Source organism: Macaca mulatta, chromosome 10 (genome assembly GCF_049350105.2).
Source record: "Macaca mulatta isolate MMU2019108-1 chromosome 10, T2T-MMU8v2.0, whole genome shotgun sequence".
Taxonomy (NCBI): Eukaryota; Metazoa; Chordata; class Mammalia; order Primates; family Cercopithecidae; genus Macaca; species Macaca mulatta.
Genome location: NC_133415.1, coordinates 18170292 through 18196273, shown reverse-complemented (window position 1 = coordinate 18196273; position 25982 = coordinate 18170292). Strand labels below are relative to the sequence as shown.

The following is a 25982-nucleotide window of genomic DNA, read 5'->3' as shown; positions in this document are numbered from 1 at the left end:
AAAGAGGGGAGAGCTTTGCAGGTTCTTTCTTTTGTAAGACTCACACCAACTCTATAGATTAGGAACCACTCTTAGTCCTCTTCAGTAGAGGAAGACATCCATCATCTGAAAGGTTAGCCATTGCTCAAGGTTACACAACGCACGAACAGAGCAGCTGAGATTCCAACCCAGGTGTATTTCCTCTGTATTCTTGCAGGTAACCAGGTCACTGCAATGCCTAGTTGGTCAGCCTCTGGGCTTCTTTGTCGTTGTAACAGTAAACAATTCCGTGACTGCAGAGGACTCAACACATGTGTTTCATGCGGTGGCAGAAACATCCCGTGCTCACCAATATCCATATTCTCCTCTCTTCCATGGCACAGAACTAGGCTGTATCTCCAGCCTCAGTTAAGAATAACTCTGTGATAGAGCTCTGGCCAGTGGCATCTGGAAAGGCTCTGGCTAGTACACGGACCACTCTGAAGCCTTGCTCAGGCACAACCTTTACTGACCTTCTTTTCCTGGCTGACAGCCAGAGCAAGAGAATCCTGTAGAGTAGGCTGGGGTTCTGTGGAGGGCGGAGCCACAAGATGAAAGGAGCCTGGGTCCTTGAGCCTGCAGGAAAGCTACCTGCCAATCATGAACACCCATTTGGACTTTCTGCAAGTAATAAACTTCCAGCAGGTTGAGCCACATTACAGCTGCTTGTGCTACCTTAACTAACAGGCACATTGGAATGCTTGTAGCCTGTAAGTGATGGAGACATAGTACAATGGACCAATTAAGGAGTCTAGGAGGCCACCGTTTCTTTCTTCCTGGGACACCCCTCCTTCTGATATATTGGGGCAACCGGTGAAAGTGCTCATGGGGAAATCTCCACTCAAGCATGTTGCTTTGCACTTTGAACTTGCTTTCACTTTTTAGTGGCTTCATATCCACTATTTCATTTTTTCTCCTCCCCAATTCTTGTATGAGACAGGCGAGCAGGCGAGGCTGCCCTTAGGGCCCTCAGTTGACAGATGAGGGACCAAGTGCTCAGAGAAGCTGGGGCTCCAACTCTGGTCTCCTGAAACCTAACCCAGAGCTTGTCCCTGTGGTTTCCACAAAGCTGTTACATCTTCTTAAGTCACACAGACAGGTAGAAAAAGCTCACGACCTCCCTCGTTGCCTGCTGTGTGTATTAATCAACAAGTTCCAGGAACCCAAAGCATTTTTTACTAAGGAAACCAAACTATGAGTCCATTTTCATTCTTTTGCAGGGAAGTAGGGGCTGCATTCAGGACTGTTGAGTGAAGGTTCAGAGAGGGTCTGCCCAGCCCTGACCTCGACTTAGAGGAGGTAAGAAAAAGGATCGGTCTCCTCCCTCCCAGTTATCAGTATTAATTGACGCATCACATACAATTCATAGGCTCTTATTTTATGTCAAGTCTTGTGCTATGAATGGGGAATGAGCTCCTGCTTCCGCATTTATATTATTCCTATGGTCTAGGAGGAGAGGCAATGAAGTCAGTCACTAATTACAAACACAGCGCAATCATAACACAAACCTTAATTTTGGGGGGCCTCTGCCATCTGCCACATTGTTCTAAGCTCCTGGCCTGTCTTACCTTCTTGATTCTTCTTAAGTCTATCAGGTAGGAATAACTGACTTCCATCTTACAGATGAGAAAACTGAGGGGCAGGGAGTTTAAGCAGATCACGGGGAATCCTGCAGCTGGCAGTCCAGCTGGGATTTCACATGAGGCAGCCTCATTCCAGAGCTGCCCTCCTTACCTACGGCACAAGCAAGAGACGCCACTGGAGAGAGGGAGATCTGGTAGAAAGGAGAGGAAGGGAGTGCGCTGCTTTATAGACAAGGGAGGGCCGAACACCTGGCAAGTGCGGAAGGATGACAAACAGCACCCAGAGGGGTCAAACAGGGCTCTGTGTAAGTTGCAGCCGAACAGGATCAAAGCAGCCAGGCCACAAGGGGAAACCAGGGCCCTGACTTGTATCCACTGAGTCTCCTGATCCCACAGCTCCTCTTCCCTTCACCCCCTGTGCTCTGGAGCTTAACACATTCCTAGAGGGTCCGTGAAGACTGGCCTTGAGCCGCCTAGCCTGTCTTAGGGTTTGGGGTGCTGTCCATCCTGGGGTCTGCTGCCTGCTGCGTGACTGAAGAGTTGGTGACATGCGGCTCGCACGTGAGAGCAGGAATGCATTCTGGGCTTTCTCCGGGGTTTTTCTGAGATACAGCTGTTTCCACAGAGCCATCTGTTTCTTGGCATTGCCTTGCAGGGTGATGCCATAAAGTGTTTACAGAATCTGTGTATATGTGTCTTATTTTTAACTTCTAATTGAGGTGATGCTGTTGTCATTTCTTCTTAGTGGGCTGAGTGTCAGGGAACGGGGCCTTGGAAGTGGCCTGTCACCTTCATAGCGTGAGAGAATTGAGCTCGGAAGCCTTCTTCATTTCAGAGGTGAGGCAGTGATCTCACAGCAGCTGAGACAGCGGGTATCCAAGGCAAGCTTTCTGGAAAGTACTCGTAACAATAACTGCCTAGGTAGCGCGGCACTTTGAATACTTTAACCCCTTTAACGTTCCTCAAAGAGCCTGGTGTGGGTACATTTACTGACCATTTTACAGATGGGAAAACTGAGGTTCATATAAAGCTAGAGTTAAGCCTAAAGTCATAGATCTAGTCTAGGGCCACAGGGTCTTGTTCTGTCGCTCAGGCTAGAGTGTGGTGGTGCCGTCTCGACTCACTGCAGCCTTGACCTCCCAGGCTCAAGTGATCCTCCCACCACAGCCTTCTGAGTAGCTAGGACCACAGGCATGTGTGGTTTGCTTATTTTTCACAGAGACGAGGTCTCACGATGGTGCCTGGGTTGGTCTCAAACTCCTGAGGCTCAAGTGATCTTCCTGCCTCAGCCTCTCAAAGTGCTGGGATTACAGGTATGAGCCACGATGCCCAGCTTGGGCCAAATTTTCTGCGTCCAAGTGGAGGGATGTTTCTGGCACACCACAAAGGCTTCAAGAAAAGGACTTGTTATAGTTCATTTGTTCAACAAGATTTATTGAGCATGGATCCGGTGCCAGGCACTCTTTAATGAAGATATACTGATGAATAAGACAGATAAAAAGCCCTGTAGTCACAGAGCTTACATTCTAGTGGGTACAGACATAATCAACAAAAATAAATAAGTCATGAATATATTAGTGATAAGTACTATGGAGAAAAATGAAGGAGCCCTGGAGAGAGGGAGTGCTGGGGTACGGGGCAGGCATAGCAATTTTAGAGAGAGGAGTATTTTAAACAGCCGTAGAGAGACCACTCAACTATGAACCAGGGCTTGATACCGGCTTCAGCTCTGCCACCAGCCTGTTCTGTGAATTCACCTCTCTGAGCCTCTATTTCCTTCTGTATAAAATGCAGATAACAGCAGTGGCTCACACCTGTAATCCCAGCACTTTGGGAGGCCGAGGCGGGTGGATCATGACGGTCAGGAGATCGAGACCAGCCTGACCAAGATGGTGAAGCCCTGTCTCTCTTAAAAATACAAAAATTAGCCGGGTATGGTGGCAGGCGCCTGTAATTCCAGCTACTCGGGAGGCTGAGGAAGAGAATTGCTTGAACCCTTGAACCTGGGAGGCGGAGGTTGCAGTGAGCCGAGATCGCACCATTGCACTACAGCCTGGGTGACAGAGTGAGACTCTGTCTAAAAAAAAAAAAAAAAAAAAAAAAAAAAAAAGAGATAACAGGAACTACCTTGAAGGGTTAGTGAAAGAGTAAGAAAACTGTATCCATATAACAACTAGGAGAATTGTGGAGTAACCTGGATATATGTAATAATGTAACTTACTATTACATTAATACGATGGCTACATCCATTTGGGAAGCCGTTCCTTGTCTTGTGGCTTTAGAGTTAGGTAGACGTGATTTCTAATCTTGCCCCCAGCACTCAGGAGTTGTGTGGCCTTGAACAAGTAAATCATTTCTTTGAAGCCATCCTTTCCTTATCTGTGAAATGTGACTCATAATGCCTCCCTCCCTTTGTGGTGAAGATTAAAGTTGTATTTCCCTTTCTCTTTCCTTCCCTGCAGAAAATTTCCAATTCCCAAAATCTAGAAGCAAGCAGAGAAAGGTCTTAGAACAGCACAAAGAGCTGAGCTCATGCAGGAGAGACCAGAATGACTAATACCTATCACAGGGATACCGAGCAGGCTTTGGTTCCCTGCTATCACTAGGAGGCTAGGAGACCAATACTGATTACTCAGCGTGCTGTCTTGAGGAGGAGAAAGAAGTTGGGCATAGATGAATAATGCAGCCATCAATTAGTGATGTCTGCTGTGGGCAGGGGACGGAGACACTGGCTGTTGACTTGCAATTCCATATATATTCAAAAATTCACTGGTGTCCAGTCTTTTTTTTTTTTTGTACTTTGTGGATATTTGATATGTTTCATAATCTAGCTTTTAACATAACAACAGATCATTCTTTTACCATCAGGCTTTCTAAATTAAATACCTTTGTGGGGTTTTGTGGGTTTTTTTTTTTTTATTTTTTTTTTTGTGGGTTGGCGGAGGCGGGGGAGGCGTTGGCTGCCTTGGAAAGAAGGAACAAGGAAGCGAGCCCAGAAAGGGTTGTTCTGAAGCTGATAAGCAGAAAGTGACAGCTGTCAGAAAGGAATTCACAGAATAAGCAGTGAATAGTCTGGGGCCATTTCCTGCCAGGATAAACAGTATGTTTCCTCCTCTGGCCACCCCCCCAACCTCCTCCAGCCTTTTCAATGCAACCATAGTCATCAGAAATTGTAAAATGAGTTTAATACTAAACTGAGTTTAGTATCTGGTTAATAAAGGAAGGGCATATACTTTAGCAGCAAGTTTCCTGTCCAAATTGGTTAAAACCCATCTATTTTAATGGGTTTTGCATTTAAAAAGATGAGGTTCCTTTACTTGGAAATACCCTTAGGTGGAGTAAGGCCCTTTTGATGATAAAGCATCGCCCTACAAATACGATACTTAGGGGAGTCCTATGTTTCTAAATAGCAAACTGAATGGCAACTTCCTATGCTATCTTCTGGGCTGTCAGGTACATGCGAGGTGGAAGGATCCTTATTTCCTTATGTTTCATTAAAAAAAAAACCAACAAAACACAGACTCCAGAGGACAGGGCTCAGATCAGTGGGTTTTTTACAGAGGGAAATATTTCAGCCCAACATGAGGTAGAACAGTTTAGCATCTGGAGCTTTCCAACAGCAGAGTAAGCTGCCTTGAAAGGTGGTGAGCTCCCTGTCTTTGGGAGGATTCCAGCAGAAGCCAGATGCAAGCCTATTAGGGATACCGTGGAATGATTCTGAATAGGTAAAACGGTTGAGAATAGCTCTGATTATCCAACTATGTCCTGGGAGAGTCCCGGGGTTTCTTGGATATTCTTTTATAAATTTAATTTAATTTTAGGGATGGGGTTTCGCTCCATCACAGAGGATGGAGTATAATGGATCGATCATAGCTCATTTCAACCTTGAACTTCTGGGCTCAAACAATCCTTGCGCCTCTATCTCCAAAAGTGCTAGGATTACAGGCATGAGCTACTGCACCCTGCCACTTCTTGGATATTCTTCAAGGGCTGGGTTGCTAAGGAAAAGGGAGAGAAATGCTAAGGTACAGAATTCTAACCTCCGTCCCTATTTCAATCAATCAACTAATAATAACTAATGCATTCCAAATGCTTACCGCATTACATAAAGAATTTACGAGTCCCAGGGAGAGATGCCCAAACTATGGGAGACAAGTGCCCGTAGCCAATCAGCTGCTGTCATTCCAGAGCACTGGGGGAGCCTGCTCTCTTGCAAATCAAACTGTCTTGTCCTAGAGCAAGTAGCCCAACCAGAGGCTCGGAAATGGGGCTCTGCCTCTCACATCTTAGCTCCTTGATGAAGAATTGCATCTCTGACTAGATGGATTTATTTTTATTTTTAGTTTGGCAGCAAGGCAAACCAAATGGCCTCCTCTTCCTACCCTGAATTTCTGAATTGATGGGGATACGCGGGATTGTCTGACCTACAGCAAATGTGACACCCCCTCGCATTCTTCACAGACAGATTTCTCAGAGACTCTACGGGTGCCCTTCTCTGCTAGATCTTTTTACCCGAGTTGCTAATAAAACCCAAAGCCTATTTGTGGAACAGTGGATTATGATCACATGGGCCAGACACTGGGGTCTGTGAAGAAATGCATCCCACGGCACACTGTGTTCCCGGTGCCAAGTCCTTGTTTTTTGGCCATAAATTGTCCATAAAACCCCCTGGCAATGGCGCCATGGACCCATTTCTCAAATGGTAAACCCAAGGCTTAGAGCATTTAGGTGACTTCTCTGAGGTCATGTGTCTATTAAATGAGCAATTCAGATTACCAGAGAGCTCACACCCTTATTGTCATTATCAATTTCCCAGTGAAAAAATTAAAATAATGCAAAAATTCACTTGTGCAGCCATTTCTTTCTTTCTTTCTTTTCTTCTTCTTCTTCTTCTTTTTTTTTTTTTAAGATGGAATCTTGCTCTTATTGCCCAGGCTGGAGTACAATGGCGTGATTTCAGCTCACTGCAACCTCCGCCTCCCAGATTCAAGCAATTCTCCTGTCTCAGCCTCCCGGGTAGCTGGGACTACAGGCGTGTGCCACCATGCCTAGCTAGTTTTTGTATTTTTAGTACAGATGGGGTTTCGACATGTTGGCCAGGCTGGTCTCAAACTCCTGACCTCAGGTAATCTGCCTGCCTCAGCTTCCCAAAGTGCTGGGATTACAGGCGTGAGCCATCACGCCCGGCTGGTTCCTCCTACTTTGTATCTCCACAAGCACCGTGTGTTTCCCCTTCCTAACACATTGTTGTCATTTTACATTGAAGTGCATTTGCATGACTCTGTAGTTAATGTCCACATCTCACACTAGGCTATAAGCCACTGAAAATCACTTGCTTTGGGCTCAAAGTGCTTTCAGCCTCCCGAAGTGCTGGGATTACCGGAGTGAGTCACCATGCCCCAGGTGCAACCATTTTTATAGTTCTCACACTGCCTTCATTTGAATCTGAACTCCCAGCAGGTCCTCGAGTGATCACGCTTGTGTTCACTCCTGGTCTCCAATGTTCATGCTGCTCCCTCCCACCCACCAAGTTTACCCTTCATACTCCTTCACTCCTACTTATTCATCCTTTAAATCTCACCTCCTCCAGGAAGTCTTCCTTGATGCACCTTCTCTCCCTAGTTGTGTAAAATGCCCTTCTCGTGTGCTCTCGAAGCACTACCACTATTCTGGCACTAATCGCACTACTTAATAATCCTCTGCTTGTCTGTATCCCTCACTCAACAGGCACTGCAAGAGCCGAGCTTCAATCTGCAATGCTGCCTGCTGGAACACTAGCCCTGTGTCTGGCAACTAAGTGAATTATCAACTGGGTGGATGATATGGTTTGGCTGTGTCCCCACCCAAATCTCATCTTGAATTGTAGCTCCCAGAATTCCTACATGTTGTGGGAGGGACTCAGTGGGAGTTAATTGAATCATGGGGGCAGGCTCCCCTCATACTCTTATCATGGTGGTGTATACGTCTCATAAGATCTGATGGTTTTATAAGGGGAAACCCCTCTCACTTGGTTCTTGTCCTCTCTCTTGCCTGCTGCCACGTAAGACGCCCCTTGCTCTTCCGCCGTGATTGTGAGGCCTCCCCAGCTGTGTGGAACTGTGAGCCAATTAAACTTCTTTCCTTTATAAATTACCCAGTCTCGGGTATGTCTTTATCAGCAGCATGAAAATGGACTAATCCAGTGGATGAAACGAGTCTAGAGTCACTTAGACACTGCCATCAGAGCCTGCTCCCATCTAGGATCTCAAGTCCAAAGAAGAGGTTCCTGACTTGGTTTCTTTGAGACTCACCACCATCTGTGCACTTATCACAGCTCTAATGACCCCCTGCTACAGAGCTGGGAGCATCGGCTTTGGGCTGGATCCAAGATCGTACCCTTTTCCTCCGGTTGTGTTTGCAGATAACACTTGACACGCTGCGGAGGACCAGGTGGTAAACTCCCTACAGAGCTGTGGTTCAGGAGTGCAATGTTTACAGACTCTCTCTTTGCCCCAGCTCCAGCTCCAGCCCCTGCCAGCAGAGGAACGGGGCTGGAGCAGGGCACAGGAACCTGCTTGTCTTCATTTATGAGTGCTAGCTGCACCTGCTCCTATGTTCTTAGCACCCATGAAACAATCCATCTGCTCTCTCCATTCCCACTTCTACTGTCCCAGATCAGAGTCCCGCCCATCGTGTTTTTGCCTGGGATGGGGCATGTCCTTTAAGTGGTCCCTCAGTTTTGTCTTTTTCATTTCATCCTCTACCTTGAGTGATTTTTCTCTAATATAAATCTGCCCATCACTAAAACCCTTTGGGGGCGTGAGGAGAAACTCCAAGCTTCTAAGCACAGCCAGGGTGCCTCCTGGTCAGTTTCGTTCCTAGCCATGCCCCCAGCATGCCTGTGCTCTGGTACACAAACTTCCAGCATGTTCTCTTTCAACAGTTCACTTTTTCTTCTGCTCTTCCCTTTACTTGGTGGTACTTCATTCTTCCTTCTTAAACTTGCTTAGTACATTCATTCAATAAAGATTTATTAAGTGCTTATTATGTGCTTGATTCTATCCTGTGCTAGGGCGGAGAACCTCAGAGGTGAATAGCACAAAGTCTTTAAGAGTCTTATGTTTTGGTATTACATTTATGAAAAAACCTAGGAAACAAACATATGAATCGGGTAAACAGGAGTAGATGCTCTGACAAAAAGAAAACAGGGGCTGGGCACAGTGCCTCATGCCTGTAATCCCAGCACTTTGAGAGGCTGAGGTGGGGGTGGATCACCTGAGGTCAGGAGTTCGAGACCAGCCTGGCCAACACAGTGAAACCCCGTCTCTACCAAAAATACAAAAAAAGTTAACTGGACATGGTGGCAGGCACCTCTAATCCCAGCTACCTGGGAGGCTAAGGCAAGGAGAATCACTTAAATTTGGGAGGCGGAGGTTGCAGTGAGCCGAGATAGTGGCACTGCACTCCAGCCCAGGCGACAGTGGGAGATTCTGTAAAAGAAAAAAAAAAAAAAGTCAGGTGCAGTGGCTCATGCCTGTAATCCCAACATTTTGGGAGGCCGAGGCAGGTGGATCACAAAGTCCAGAGATCGAGACCATCCTGGCCAACATGGTGAAACCCTGTCTCCACTAAAAATACAAAAATTAGCTGGGCGTGGTGGCGTGTGCCTGTAGTCCCAGCTACTTGGGAGGCTGTTGCAGGAGAATTGCTTGAACCCGAGAGGCGGAGGTTGCAGTGAGCCGAGATTGTGCCACTGCACTCCAGCCTGGCAACAGAGCAAGACTCTGTCTCACAAAAAGAAAAAAAAATAATAATAAAAAAGAAACAGGGCATGTCATAGACAGTGACTTAATAGGTTACTTTGTGTGCAGGTGGGGGTAGGGGATTGGAAAGTTTCTGTGATGTCACAGCTGAGACATTTAAACACAGAGGGACAGGTATTCCCGCCAGTGAGAACAGCAAGCACCAAGGCCCTATTGTGAGCCCGGAATGAAGGCACAGAAAGGGGGTGGGTGTGGCCCATGCATAGTGGTCAAGGGAGAGAGGGGAGACAGACTGGGATGACAGCCATAGTGACTGCTTAGAGCAAGCTGCTCTCTCATTCTTGGGCCTCCTGGGCACATCTTCCTCTTGGCATCTCTAAGAGTTGTTAAGTGGCAGGCCACTTACATACAGTGGGGGGCTCAGTCTCTAAGTTCAACCCCCGTGCTCTACATGGCTCCTGGCAGATGGCCAGCATTCACGCACTCTTCCTGAGCAAATAAGCAAATAAATATGGTCACAGATTCCGAGAAAGACCACTGATGACTTCTTCACCTCGACGATCCCCCCAGGGGAAGGAGATGGTAGGAAAAGCTGGTGAGTCACTTATAAAACGTCTCATTTCTTATGACACTGAGCAGCAGCAGGGCACGGGAACGCACCGATACAGATGATTAACTGACGGCTTCATCCTGCAAGGCTTTTTATGGGACCTTCTCCATTGAGGGGTGAAATAAACGAGGCACGAGAACAGTTTCCATTTAACGTTTGGAAAAATGTGCCGAATGGACCCTCGAATCTTGATGATGACAAATACGGATGTGAGCAAAGAGAACGGAAGGAAAAACCGAAAGAACAGTGTTTGTTGAGCCTCTAAGTGCTTCCCAGAATCTGAGAGAGTTGGAGTGCCTGATGGTTTTCTTTCTTTTATCACCAGATGTGAAGGAGGGCAGATGCTGAGAAGGCCTCTAGGGTGATGGGGAGAAGGGCCGGGGCCAGTGGCGATCCACTGTGACTTGGGGACCCAATCACAGAGAGTAGGGGTGCACTGTGACCAGCATCATCCTGATAAAAGACCAGGCGAGCACATGCCTCTGGTCCTTCCATAGGTGCCCTTCCCTGCCATTGGGAGCCTAAAAGAATTCTCACTACATCCAAAATAACTATAAAAACAGCAGCAACAACAACAACAACAACAACAAATCAAAATTCCGACTCTTAAACCCAACATACAACCTCATAGCAATCTGGCTCCTGCCTACCTGAGCCTTCCCTCCCCACCAGCTCCTGGGCACACTGGCCATCCTTCTGTTCCACACCCCGGACCTGTCCTGCCTCAGGGCCTTTGCACCAGCTACTTCCTCTACCTGGAATGTGCTCCCCTTGCTCTTCTATGGGAGGCTCTTTCACGTCATTTAGGTTTTAGACTCAACATCACCTCCTCATAGAAATCCTCAAACCAGCGGAGCTGCTCAGCTGCTCACTAATACATTGCTATGTGGCGGTTGCCACTGGCTGATCACTGTTTTCTGAGACTTTAGTTATTAACTGTGTCTCCTCCACCAGAATACAAATATCATGAGATCAGGAACCAAAGTCTTTTTTCACCTATGACTACTCAGTGCACAGAATAAGTACAAGGTCCTCAGTAAACATTTGCTGCCTAAATGAATGAACCAGATTCTTCTGTGTCTAATACTAAGGGTCAAGGGAAGAGCAGAGTGCAAATATTTACTAAGCATCTAACACAGGGCCAACACTGAGCTAGGTGCTTTGCATGCATCTTCTCAGCTACTCTCAAAACATCCCACGTAAGATTTACTTATTGATTGATTTATGTATGTATGTATGTATGTATGTTGTTTTTGAGACAGAGTCTCACTCTGTCGCCCAGGCTGGAGTGAAGTGGCATGATCTCGGCTCACCTCAACCTCCGCCTCCCGGGTTTAAGCAATTCTCTTGCCTCAGCCTCCCGAGTAACTGGGATTATAGATGCCTGCCACCATGCTTGGCTAATTTTTGTATTTTTAGTAGAGACGGGATTTCACCATGTTAGCCAGGCTGGTCTCGAACTCCTGACCTCAGGTGATCCGCCCGCCTTGCCCTCCCAAAGTGCTGAGATTACAGGCATGAGCCACCGCGCCTGGCCCCAGAAAAGTTTTTATTCCCCATTTGACAGCTGAAGAAAACGAAGCACAGAGGTTGAGTCACTTATTTGAGATCACACAGGTAGTAACCGGAAGGAATTAAAGTCAGGTCAGCCTGACTCCCCATGCCCTGCTTTTTCTGTTAAAGTGCCTCTTCTCTATATCCTAAGAACTCACAAAAAGTCTCAACGTTGCTCCTTGTTTCCTGTGGGACCATGGGCGACCTGCCTAATCTCTCTGTGCCTCAATTTACTCAACTCTAAAAAGTGGGTTTTGGCCGGGCGCGGTGGCTCACACCTGTAATTCCAGCACATTGGGAGGCCGAGGCAGGCGGATCACGAGGTCAGGAGATCGAGACCATCCTGGCTAACATGGTGACACCCTGTCTCTGCTAAAAAATATAAAAAATTAGCCGGGTGTGGTGGTGCATGCCTGTAATCCCAACTACTTGGGAGGCTGAGGTGGGAGAATCGCTTGAAACTGGGAGGCAGAGGTTGCAGTGAGTCGAGATCACGCCACTGCACTTTAGCCTGGGTGACAGAGTGAAACTCTGTCTAAAAAAACAAAAAACAAACAAAAAAGTGGGTTTCTATGAACATCAAATGAGATACAATATGAACAAATTGTAAGTGGTGAAGAAACAGAGAAACGGGAATAGCTATAGTAGACTATAGCCATGGCGGTGACTGAGTGCCTGCCTAACACTGTCTTCACTCATGCTGACCCCTAAAAGAGCCAGTTACTCGTGAAAAGCTCTTTTTGTGTTTCCCCATGCACTGACTCCACTGAATCCTGGGTCTCCCATGTGGATATCATGTCCGCAAAAACGCCGGCATTTCCTGGCTATGAGAGACACTTGATCTTTCCTTTCATTGGTGGTTTTGCTTAATCCGTTTCTTCTGCTTGGAAACTCACTTCTGACTTCACCTCGTCTGCATGCGAGGGACCCGCTGATGTACCTGTCTCCCCCACTAGACGGTGTACCCTGGGCACCGATGGCATTGTGTTCATCTAGGTCCTGCTGTGAGCCTGACGTAGAGCCTGGCATGGGGGAGGTCCTTGATGATGGATGAGCGGAGAAACCGCCCCTTCCCTGTCTCGCCTTACGAGCCACTTACGTTTTCACTGTTGACATCAGCCTCACTGGGGCAGCCAAACAGCTCCCGCCTCAGAAGATTGCCGTCATACTCCAGGAAAGTCAGGTAGAGGTTGCGAAAAAACTCCACGTGCTTGTTCTTCACCCGGAGCTTCTTGGGGGAGTTCCAGTGAATGACCTGGCAGGGAGATAAGGAGGTGGTCATGTGCGGCATGGGTGGGGGGGCCCTCACACCTGTAGGAAGCCACAGCTCAGCACTAGGCTAAGCATTATTTGAGGGTCTGCTCGTTCACTCATTCAACAGTTTGGCAGAGTGGTTAAGGGTAAGGGCTCTGAGGCCAGGTCGCCTGGGATCAAACCCTGACTCTGCTCTAGGTAGTCCTTTAATCTCGCACAAGTGACTGAATCTCTGTGCCTCAGTTTCCTCATCTGTGAAATGGAAATAATCTGTGCCAGTTATTACATTGTCATCTCTCAGCCCTAAGATGTGATGCTTAGGATGTGACTCTGCACACCCTATTTCTGCTTAGCCACCTGCTGCCTGTAGGTGCTGCCCAGAGGGGGCATGACTGGGCCATGTTGCCCAGGCTGGTCTCAAACTCCTGGGCTCAAGTGATCCTCCCACCTTGGCCTCCCAAAGTTCTGAGATTACAGGTGTGAGCCACTATGCCTGGCCTAGAATATTTAAATAGTACTAAAATTTCTTCTAAGAAAGCACCTTAATTTATTATTAATATCTGGTGGCATTCATTGCTAGTATTAAAAAGGATTCATTATTACTATAGAATAACCATGATTAGTAAGACATAATTTGTATTAGTTTATTTAATACTTATAACAGGCCTATGGGGCAGCACGATTATTAACTCCATTTTACGGATGGGGAAGAGGCCGAAAGACTCTGTAATTTGCCTGTGGTCACAGAAAAGTAGGTTTGGAACCTCTGTAGCCTGATTCCAGAGTCCACCTGCTTAACTACTCACTGGGCTTGCACTGTGTCTGAGATCGGCACACAGGGACCGAGGAGACTGATGACTAGGCCAATGAGATGGTCTCTCACAGCTGAGCCACACGAGCTGAACCCTGAATGATGGGTGGAGGCAGAGCATCCAAGGGGACAGGTCGAGTCCAGATGAGGGAAATCGCACACCATCAAAAACAGCTAAGCCAGGGAAAGACCTCAAGGGGGCTGCACTGTGAGGTGGCCCTGGTCACATACGATCATATTCTCAATGCTTCTTGGCAGACACCAAGGCAAGGCTGAGCCCAGTGCGATGGCGTGAATACCTGAGCACAGTCCACAGAGAACCCTCCATGGGACACCTGTCACGGGAAAGGGAAGCCTGTACTGAGTGGCCACTTTTCATGCCCTTGGCTGGGAGCCTTCTCCTGGGGGGCTTACCCATGGGTTGAACACTTCACCAGCAGTTTTACATTCACTGGCTTCTTTTGGTCCTCACAATGACCCTAGCAAGGCATGCAATCGTAAAGAGGAAGAAACAGTGAAGAAGTGACTTGCCTATGGCCACCTGGCTGGTAAACATGGGAGCTAGGCTTCAAACGTAAGCATGTCTGATTTCCAAGCCCACGTTCTTTCCTCTACACTGTGGAGGACAGAAGTGAAGCTTTTAAAACGTTCTGTTTCATGCTTTGTCTGATTATAGAGGACACAAAATAGCCTTTCCCTCAATGGCCCCCTACTGTCCTTACTCTCTCCTCCTGCGGGAGTTGAACAGTATATCAAATGTAAGGGACTGTCTTCCACTCCCCCACAAAATTCACATGCTGAAAGTCTAATCGCCAAGGTGATGACATTAGGAGGTGGGATCTTCGAGAAGTCATTAGCTCACGAGGGAAGAACCCTCATGAGTGAATTAGTGCCCTTAGAAAAGAGACCCCAAAGTGCTCCCTTGCTTGCTTCCACCATGTGAAGACAGATGGGAAAGGTGCCAACTATGAACCGGAAAGCATGCCCTCACCAGACACCGAATCTGATCTGCCAGCGTCCTAACCTTGGACTTCCCAGCCTCCAGAACTGAGAAATAAACATCAAGCAGCCAGACTGGACTAAGACACTGAAGGAAGGAACTGGGTGTCCACAGCTCAGTCACTTCCTGCTTCCCTCCTTTGCTTGGGTTCCATCTATGAGAGTCTGCAGCAGGGTCCAGAGCCTGCCATCTGAAGGGAGGACTGGAAGACCCAGCTCCCTCTGCCCTGTTTTGGGAATGTGCATTAGCAATACCCATGGAAGCTGGCTGGATAAATACTGCTCTAGAAGACCAATTTTCTCTCTCATGGCATAATGAAGGATGGGAAACCTATTTGGTCCAAACCACATCCCCATGACCTCCCATAACTAACAATGAATGATATAGTAGCCAGAGTTAGAACTATGGACCTCAGACCAGCCGAGGTCTGAATCCCAGCTATGCTCTTTATTTAGCTGTGTGTGTCTTTGAACAACTGGTTTCTCTTCTTGGAACCTGTTTCCTCGAGTGCAAGGAAGGGATCAGCAAGCCTGACAAAGTAGGTAAGAGGGTTAAATAAATGCCTAGCTCCATGCTTGCATGTCAGAGTGGCTCCATAAGTGTGGGTTTCCTTCCCTCTCAAAGATGGGGCAGGGAAGGAGGAGCTCTGCCCTCCTTTCTCCTTCCTGCCAGCATCAGTCAGGAAGCAAGCACTCAGCATTCAGGAGGGTACAGAGGGCTGGCAGGGATGAAACTATTTGATGAGGTTTACATTTCAGGGACGGATGAGTGTGCAATATGTGGTTTTCTTCTTGTGCCTTTTGAAGGGTAGGAGAGGGAAGACTCTCCCCTGAGAACACATTCGATCTGGGCATAAGAAGATCCTGGGCCATGCATTAAAATAATTGCACATGGGCTGGTGTCACTCATACCCAGTGGGTATCGTGTCTTCTCTGAGAATGATTCCGGTGCTTGCCAAGTGCTGAGCCAGCAGGAAAGTTGATGGATGTGGATCTGACTGAGGAAATGTAAGCTTCCTCAACAGGGAGAAACTTAAACTAAGTGAAAAGAAGGGCTGGCCTATGGGCCCACAAAGAAACAAAGCTTAATGTATCGTGCACAAATCTGCCAGGTACTTAAGAGACATGGTCTCATTAAATCCTCCAAACAAGCCCATTTGAATCCCACTGTCCACTTTATGGAGATGGTATGTGACTTGCCTGTATCTCACAGCTGGTAAGTTGCAGAGCTGAGACTGGAAGCCAGCTCTAAAGCCTAAACCTGAGGCTCTTAACTACTATCATATCTAGTCCTAAAGGGCTGAGCATTTTACAGACGAGGAGAGTGAAATTTACAGAGAAATGAGTCCGCTCCACATCACATGGTGAGTCTGTGCCAAGTCAGGGTTGGAACTAGGACCCAGGTCTCCTGGTGCCCCACAACACACCCCAAGCCATCTGTTAGCTTATCAAGCCTCATCCTGCTCTGCAACTGTCTAGTTTGTGTATTCACAAACTAGATCTGGGTTTGTGTATTTACTACAGGCAAGTGCTGGTGTTATATAAGAAGGAACATTGGGTAGTGGATGGTGAGGTCATGGGCAAGCACAGGGGGTTCTAAAGCTGATTGCTTTGCAATCCAGCTTCCTCTGACCGCCAAGCCCATTCAAAAGTCTATTAAGGTATATTCAGATTTACATTTTGCTCCTGAGTTTTTTAATCATCAGGACATAGAATACTCCATTACCTTGTGCTAGGATCTAAATAAATAATACTTAGTTTGGTGCAAAAAGTACTTGTGGTTTTTGCCATGAAAAATAGCAAAAACTGCAATTACTTTTGCACCAACCTAAATACCTATCATGTATCTAATACCCATTATATGCTAGACATTAAGCTGGTGTTTTTTGTTTGTTTGTTGTTTTGGAGACAGGGTCTTCCTCTATCACCCAGGCTGGAGTACAGTGGTGCAATCTGGGCTCATGGCAGCCTCAATCTCCCAGACTCAAGTGATCCTTCCTCTTCAGGCTCCTGAGTGGCTGGGACTACAGGCACACACCACCACGCCCAGCTAGTTTTGTTTATTTTTTGTAGAGATGAGGTCTCACTATGTTGCCCAGGCTGGTCTCAAACTCCTAAACCAAAGTGATCTTCCTGCCTCAGCCTCCCAAACTGCTGGGATTACAGCACTTTGAGCCACTGCATCTGGCCAGGCCAGGGTTTTTAATGTATGTGTGTATCCATATACATATATATGAATATTAAATATACAATACCTATTATTTACTTCTCTACATTGAATATGATCATGGGAGGAAACAAAATAGCTCTCACCTTTCCCTCAATAGCCCCCTACTGCCCTTACTTTCTCCTGTGGGGGTCGAATAGCTTATTAGATGTAACGGACTGTCTCCCACTCCTCCTCAAAATTTATGAATGTGATCACGAGATCACATTCAATCAAAACAACCTGATACGGTGGTTTCTATTATTATCTCCATTTTTACAGACGATGAGTCTGAACCTCAGACTAGCCCAGGGTCACTAAGTGCGTACGTGCTCAAGCTTAATACAAAATCAGATCTGTCTTGCTCAGGATATTAGTCAGGGTTCTCTAGAGGGACAGAACTAATACGATAGATATATAAAGGAGCTTATTAAGTCTTAACTTACACGATCACAAGGTCCCACAATAGGCTGTCTGTAAGCTGAGGAGCAAGGAGAGCCAGTCCAAGTCCCAGAACTGAAGAACTTGGAGTCTGATGTTTGAGGGCAGGAAGCACCCAGCATGGGAGAAAGATCTAGGCTGGGAGGCTAGGCCAGTCTCTCCTTTTCACATTTGTCTGCCTGCTTTATATTTGCTGGCAGTTGATTAGATGGTGCCCACCAGATTAAGGCTGGGTCTGCCTTCCCCAGCCCAGTGACTCAAATGTTAATCTCTTTGGCAGCACCCTCACAGACACACCTGGGATCAATACTCTGTATCCTTCAATCCCATCAAGTTGACACTCAGTATCAACCATCACACTCAGAAATGATTTTCTTTCTTTTATATCTCATGTATTCATTCAACAGAGAGTAAGATGAGCACTGATTTTGTGCCAGACACTGATCTAGGGGCTGTGAATGCAGAGATACACACAAGAGACCCTAACTCTCTTCCTGAAACTTACAACTTAGAGAGGAAGGTATCATAAAACTGTCCATTTTTAAACTACAAGTATGATAACGTGCGTTTAAAGAGGCAGTTGGTGATTCTTCCTGGGTAGGGTCACATTAAGCGGAAAGAAACCAAGGCCCAGTGTGGGAAAGTGACTTACCCAGAGTCACACAGCAGAGGTAGAGGTAGAGTCCAGCTTCTGTCTACCGGGCCACTGCTCTGTCCACTAAACCACATTTCTCACTCTGGAAATCTGACTTAGGATCTGTGTTGCTGATATATATATATATTTTTTATCACTGCTTGTTTGACTACTAAGAAATGTCATGTCCTGGTCCCTTGAGGGAAAGAATCACCCATCATTGCTGGCTTGGGGGCAGCAAGCTGGTGACTACTAAGAAATGTCTTGTCCTGGTCCCCTGAGGGAAAGAATCAGCCATCACTGCTGGTTTGGGGGCAGCAAAAGCTGGTGGTGTAGACATTTATTGACGGGCTTTCACATCTGGGACAGAGTGACACTGGAGAATGCACCCAAAATAGATTTTTGTGAGGAGCTGATAAGTGCATGTGGATCTACAAGGATTGTGATAAAAATCTACGATACCTTGTTCCACTTTCTGAGGCATGTTATCACTGTAGTAATAATAATAATTATTAGCAGCTAATATATATCCAACACTTACTGTACGCCAGGCACTGCTCTGAAAACTTTACTTCTAATAGCTCGTTTACTCTTTACACAACTCCATGAGACAAGTGAAGCTCTCACTATGTTACCTGTCAAGTGAGAAAAGTTTAGCACATTGCCTGAAGTTACATAGCTAGAAAGTAGGAGAGTCAGGATTGGAACCCAAGCAGATAGAAAAATTAGAAATCTGCGTCCCTTATTTCCCCCATATCTGTCATCACATTAAATAACTCTGTTTACAGAAATGAACATGAGACTGACAAAAGATGACAGGATCAGAAATGAAACCTACTCTCCCCGTCTAATACCCACCCCTAGGATACTAAGGCTGCAGGGTGATTCAGGATTTCCCAGATACACAGGTGGAGCCTCCAGTCTGGCAGGAAGTAGAGAGAGCGGGGCATGGAGGTTGCATATCAGGTGGGCTACAGGAGCTGCCAAGCATCAGAGGCCCCATGGGTGTGATCTGATTGGATCTGAAATGCCTATAAAGGCTGAGTATATGTGCAGACTTGGAGTCAGCCTCTACTGAGCCAGAGAAAATTGACAGAAATTGATTACTGTCCAGGAAACTTAAACATCATCTGGGAAGGCAGCAGAAGTCAATGTGATTAAAGGAGACATGAGAAACTCTATCACCCATCAAAGGCACAGGAAAAAGCAGTTCAAAGGCAGAAACAAGACCTCAGTACAAGGACAAGGCTATGGAAAGAGTTCAGCCAACACTTCTGATGCACTCAGACCCCAGAGGGTTCATAAAAGTCATTAATGGCACAAAAGAGCGAAGAAATCAGAGCCTGTGTGCAAATGCCCAGGTGAGTAAGAACATAGATCTTATCTCTTCCAAGTTACTGGGATAAGAGGCATTGGAAAATGGGTCTCCATCTCAACACTCCCATCGACCTTCTACGATCCACAGAATAACACCTAGCCTGACAGGTAAGCCTGATGCAAACTGCCTTCCACTTAGGATTCCAGCTCTATATCTAGGCTAAAAGCATTCCTGGTATTTCTTAAACGTGTTTCTCATGATGCTGGGTCTTTCCATATGCTCTCCCCCTTGCTAGAATGGCCTTACTTTCTCTCTACAATGCCCTACCTTCTTTTCTTTTCTTCTTTCTGAGACAGAGTCTCGCTCTTGTTGCCCAGGCTGGAGTGCAATGATGCAATCTCAGCTCACTGCAACCTCTACCTCTCAGGTTTAAGCGATTCTCCCGCCTCAGCTTCCCAAGTAGCTGGGACTACAGGCATGCACCACCACACCTGGCTAATTTTTGTATTTTTAGTAGAGACGGGGTTTCGCCATGTTGGCCAGTCTGGTCTCAAACTCCTGACCTCAGGTGATCCGCCCACCTTGGCCTCCCAAAGTGCCGGGATTACAGGCGTGAGCCACCGCGCCTGGCCTCCTACCTTCTTTTCATACCAATGCCAGCTCATCCTTCATGGCTGAGCTCAAATGCACATCTTCTGCAAAGCTTTCCCTGAACATTCACGGTAGAAGGCTGCCTCCTTTCATGTCTCCCCCTCCACTCCATTCTTCCTAACAGAACACTAATTTTGTTTGTAGGGGTAATGTTCCCCGCCCCTGTGAATGGATCATGACCCAAGATTTAAGCCAATCATGATCCAAGTCTCTGATTTCCCAGACTACCTTGCAGCCAAGGGTGGCCACGTGACCTAGGAACGCCTAAAAAGTTACATAGGGAAGCACCGATTTCCTAATAAAAACGTTCACATATGGCTAGTGTCCTCTTCTCACTTCACTCACCTTTCTATCGTAAACAGATGTGATGACTAGAACCATGACAGCCATCCTGTGACCATGACAGGTCAACACATTGCTCTCCTATGAGCCAATGTCTGTGTTTGCCTACTCTGGAGTTCTTTGGTAAGACAAACCCCCTACTTTATTTTAAGCCACTGCAAATTGGGTTTTCTGATTCACATTGTAAGTATTCCTAATACAACACCCTAGGCAGTTGCTAGGTCCTTCTTCAGTGCTCTACAGGCTCTTGCAGTTAGCTCTATTAGAGAAATCTTTGTATGCTTCTTGTAATTATTTATTTACATGCCTGCACCTGGCAGCACTGGGATGTGAATTTTCAGGCTGGCAGGGAACTTGACTTATTATTCTTTTGGAGTGCCACAGTGCCTGGCACGTAGTTAGTATTCAGTAGCTGCCCTTTGGTTCAAGAATGGAAATCATGATGATGACATTCTCAATAATCCTCACATTCTGTCTGTCTATGGTAAATCAATTATAAAAGCTCTACTAATGTGGGCTTTGGAATGGAGAAACATATTCTCCTTTTCTTTGTCTAAGGGACAAACAGCTTGTCATTTTTTCTTGAAGGAGTTTAAGCTCCCGCTGTTATCCCCTTGTTTGGATTTTCAAAGAGAAGGGCACTATTTTCACAAGTCCTTCTCCTTGTCATCTTTGGGATTACGACACATGAGAGAAAAGGAGGAGCAGACAAACCTACAAGCCAGACCCAGCTCCAGCTCTGATCTGCACTTAGTTGCTATGTAACTCGCACCTAGTTGCCTAATATCACAGAGACAGCCCCTCATCTGTAGAAGGAGCATAACCACAACTACTTTGCAAAGTTGTGGTCAGTATCAGGACTGATGCAATGATGGAGATAAAGGTATATTGCATGTGTTCATTCAGTTATAAAAGACATCTGGTTTACACTTCATGAAAGAGTCACCTTACCAATGAAGAAGGCTGGATGAAAACAGAACCTGTATGGGGGAAGGAGGAGTAAGAAACAAGATTTTAAATAAGGGACTGCAGATTGTCACACAACCTGAGGGGCAAGGATAGGGAAGGTACAGACAACACAGCCCAGAGATGAACCAGGCCAAGGGCAGGTCCTCCTGGCTAGACTTCAAGGAGAGACCCGAAAAGGGGACTATTCTGAAACACAGGCACTTTAAGTTGGGTTTAAAGTACTGGGCAGATGGGAGGCGGAGGCTGTGGTGAGCCAAGATTGCACTACTGCACCCCAGCCTGGGCAACAGAGCGAAACTCTGCCACACACACACACACACACACACACACACACACACACACACACACAAACACACACACAAAAGTACTAGGCACAGATCAAGAGTGCTATTGGGCAAGGGCAAGGCATTGATCTGGTAAGACTTAGGTTCAAATTTTACCATTGCCTTTTCTGTTACTCCAAACTACCTACTATATTTGAACCTCTATTTTCCAACCTCTTAAAAGAAAATAATAATACCTGCTGCATAGGATCAATGAAACAAAAGCTGTAATTGCACTGTAGTAGGTAATTTTATGTATCAACTTGACTGGATCATGGTATGCCCCGATATTTGGTGAAACAATTATTTCTAGGTGTGTCTGTGAGGGTGTTTGCAGATGAGATTAGCATTTGAATTAGCGGACTCAACAAAGCAAATGGCTCTTCCCAGTATGGGAAGCCATCGTCCAATCCATTGAGGCCCTGAATAGGACAAAAAGCTGAGGAAGGAGAAAGTTGCCTTTTTTTTTTTTTTTTTTTTGGCTCACTATTTGAGCTGGGACATCAGTCTTCTCCTCCTTTCAGACTGGGACCGATATGGTTTGGCTGTGTCCCCACCCAAATCTCATCTTGAATTGTAGCTCCCATAATCTCCAGGTGTTGTGGGAGGGGCCTGGTGGGAGGTAATTTAATCATCGGGGTGGGTTTTTCCTGGGCTGTTCTCATGATTGTGAATAAGTCTCACAAGCCCTGATGATTTTATAAAGAGCAGTTCCCCTGCACATGCCCTCTTGCCTGCCACCATGTAAGACATGCCTTTGCTCCTCCTTTGCCTTCTGCCATGATTGTGAGGCCTCCCCAGCTTGGTGCAACTGTCAGTCCATTAAACTTCTTTTTCTTTATGAATTACCCAGTCTCAGGTATTTCTTCATAGAAGTATGAAGATGGATGAATACAGGGACTTAACCATCAGCTTCCTTGGTTCTCAGGCCTTCAGACTCAGATTGAAATATATCACTGGCTTCCTTGGGAATCCAGCTTGTAGACAGCAGATAGTGGGCCTTCTCTGCCTCCATAATCCATGAGTCAATTCTCATAATTAGTATCTTTAGATACACATTCTATTTCCTATTGGTTCTGTTTCTCTGGAGAACTTAATGTAGGTGTCCACCATGGAGCCTGCAGCAGATCTGTGCTCAGTGCTTGTGATATGAATCAAGTCTGTGGAATATACATACTCCATTCCCACATGATGCTCTCTTTGAGGAAGGCTCAGCATTAGCTAAAGTGACACTGTCCAACATCCCAGATTGTTGGATCCTTGAATGCAAGAGCTGTGTTCTATCCAACTTTGCAGGTAAAAGGAGGCTTGGCCAATGTTTGTTGACTTCCCGTGGATTGTACCTCAGCTTCCCCATGAGCTGCTGAAGCTTCCTTTCCATCCCTCTTCCTTTTCCTTTCCAATTCCTGACAATTATCAGGTACTGCTATTACATAAAAGTTAAATAAAAATGATGCCCTTTATATCAAGACATCTCTTTCAGCCACAAAAGTTAGCCACAGTGCAGTCTGGGGTCCTGGCACTCATAACTCTTTGGCTCCTGTCGCACAGATTCCTGTTGCCTTTTGGTTTTTAGTAGTCTCAGCCAAAAAAGAAAAGAAAAATTTCTTCCTAGACAAAAAATACATCATTATCCAGGAAAGGGGAAGAAAAGAGATCCAACTCATTCATGACTTAGTCTTCTCATGTGGAAAATGTAGACACTTAGGCCAATGCATGAATCCCAGGCCTTGTGTTATATCCTTTCATTTCTTGTTCTGTCCTCTGTAGCATTTCTTATTTTTCCCTGCCCAAGGAGGTAGAGGCTAAGGAGGGGATAAAAGGACAATAGGAAAACGGAGACTCTTCACAATATTCAGGGCTGGGAAGGTCATGAATCCAGGAGACGATTCAGCTGTATTTTCTCTAATGTTCATCACGTTCAATGTGTTGGGTTCCTTTATGCTATAAAATGGGGGTAAAAACCAATTTGAACTGGATTCTGTTACATGCAAAGAATTCCTGATGCTGCCTTCATAGCAGGACATGAAGAAAGACGCAAACAGCGTTAAGTGTCTTCAATGACTGCTGCCTTTATGCGACTTCCCTGCAGACAACCCACACAAGACCAGGAGTGATAACCAGCCCGTATTCTTCCTGTCTCTATGGAATTAATTACTAAGACTGTATTCACATTTTAGCCTCCCCACAGTGTCCTCCTCGGGGGTGTGATTGGAGGACAGGCAGGCTAGAAGGAAGCAGATACCAATTCTAAAGGCTGGCATGGGATCCCTAGCTGAGGAAATTGGCCAAGGTGGGTTGAGAAGCAGCTGGCTTGAGTCTCATGGGATGTTGCCAACTTGGCTGAATTTCAGTAATGCCCTTGGGGGTGAGCACCATAGGATTCACTGCTTGGAAACCCTGGGAGAGGCAGCTGAGCTTCCTGGTTCCCAGCAGGCACCTTCCATGGGGCCCACTATCGCTCTTTTGTCTACCCTGCATCACCGTCCTTTGCAGAAGTAGACCAGGCCTTCTTCCCATGATTCTATTGGGGTTGGCAGTCATGCCTGACCTGCCAGAAGCACGGACATGGACTCTGACCATTCCTAAGAACACAGAGATGGGTTCATGCATGGACACCTGTCCCATGAAGGGTCAACAGAGTCCTTTTGAGGAGACACTGAGAGAAAAAGGCCCCTCTCTTCAATCTGGGTTCATGAGTACTAGTGACTCTTCCATTAGCCTTTGCATTTTTTATGTTTTCATTGCACATTTTGCCTGAAATGACAATTGATCGTTTGTTTTCTTGTGTGATAGCTGTATTCCGCACTAGAATGTAAGTTCAAGGAGAGCAAAGGCCTGGACTGCCTTGTTCACTGTTGTGTAACCAGTGTCTAGGTCATAGCAAGTGTGCAATTAATATCTGTTGAATGACTAAGCTCATAGCAAGTGTGCAATGAATATCTGATCAATGACTAAGCTCTAACTACTGGCTGGAGGCCTCAGGAAGCCGCTCTGCCATAACAGAGAAAAGCAAAGGCAGAGAGGGAGAGGGAGAGGCTGTCATGTGAGCACCCATATCTAGCTGCATCAATGCAGAAGGCATGGTACGGTGGCACTGCGCTCTCAAATATTGAGGTGTTCTGGCAAAGTCTTCTACCAACCAACCGTACTATTACTTATTTTTAGTGTATTTCATTAGCATTATAATTACTAATATTTAATTAAAATAGCCCTCACAAAATGAATGGCTTAAAGAAGAGTCCTGCATTATAACCCAAAGTATAAAATAAATGAGTGTATATAAACGATTTTTAAAATAAATAAATATAAATGGAGAAAAAGTGACCAATCTTCAATTTCAGAGAAATTCTAATAATATATGTAGATACTACTACCCCCTTTTTGAGGAGATGCATCTTAATCCCTCCATTTCCAGTGCAGGGTAGATGTAATGACTCACCTCCCAAAAATAGAGTATGAAAGGGAAAATTAGAAACATTTATTTCCTTATTTATTTATTGAGACGGAGTAACCCAGGCTGGTGTGCAATGGCGTGATCTCGGCTCACTGTAACCGTTGCCTCCAGGGTTCAAGCGATTCTCCTGCCTCAGCCTCCCGAGTACCTGGCACTACACGCACGCACCACCACACCCAGCGAATTTTTGTATTTTTAGTAGAGACGGGGTTTCACCATGTTGGCCAGGATGGTCTGGATCTCGTGCATTCATGATCTGCCCGCTTTGGCCTCCCAAAGTGCTGGGATTACAGGCGTGAGCCCCCGTGCCCAGGAGAAAATTAGTACCTTTATAGTGGAGAAACCTAGCCAACATTGCCTTTACTACATAAGAAGGGCTAACATCCCTAGTAATGCTGTGTGTGGGCATCGTGTACCTCCTGATACATTGTGAGGAGGAGGGCACTTCACATCCGTGATATTCTTTCCAAAAACCTATCACCTCAGTCTAATTGTGAGAAAGTATACTAGACAAACCTACTTAAGGGACATTTTAGAAACTACCTGACCAGAACTCCTCAAAACTATTGAGGTCAGTCAGAAAAACCAGGAAAGACTCTGAAATTATGACACACCCAAGGAGACTAAGGAAATAAAGCTTAAATGGAAAAATTGAGTGAAATGCAATGAAAGCTTGAAGTTTACTTGAAAAGCAATATATTGATGTTGGTTTGTCAGTTTCGATGAAGGTACCACTGTTAGAAGATGCTGGCCAGGCACGGTGGCTCATGGCTCATGCCTGTAATCCTGGCACTCTGGAAGGTGGAGGCGGGCAGATCACCTGAGGTCAGGAATTCAAGACCAGCCTGGCCAACATAGCGAAACCCCGTCTCTACTAAAAGAAAATACAAAAATTAGCCAGGCGTGGTAGTGGGCACCTGTAATCCCAGCTACTTGGGAGACTGAGGCAGGGACAGAATTGCTTGAACCTGGGAGGCGGAGGTTGCAGTGAGCTGAGATCGTACCACTGCACTCCAGCCTGGGCGACATAGTGAGACTCCACACCGCCCCTCCTCCAAAAAAAAAAAAAA

The 25982-nt window shown here is 46.2% G+C and overlaps 1 protein-coding gene across 28 annotated transcripts in view; it reads right to left on the bottom strand.

Annotated features, from left to right (window-relative positions):
- LARGE1 (LARGE xylosyl- and glucuronyltransferase 1) overlaps positions 1-25982 on the bottom strand; it is a 634395-nt gene that overhangs the window by 50887 nt on the left and 557526 nt on the right. For 27 of the 28 annotated variants that reach the window (XM_015150011.3, XM_077948921.1, XM_077948914.1 and 24 more), the window contains 1 exon segment: positions 12607-12762. The exons of the other annotated variant lie outside the window; for it this stretch is intronic. In XM_015150011.3, coding sequence (XP_015005497.1) covers positions 12607-12762 — 156 coding nt within the window. 28 annotated transcript variants of the gene reach the window in all.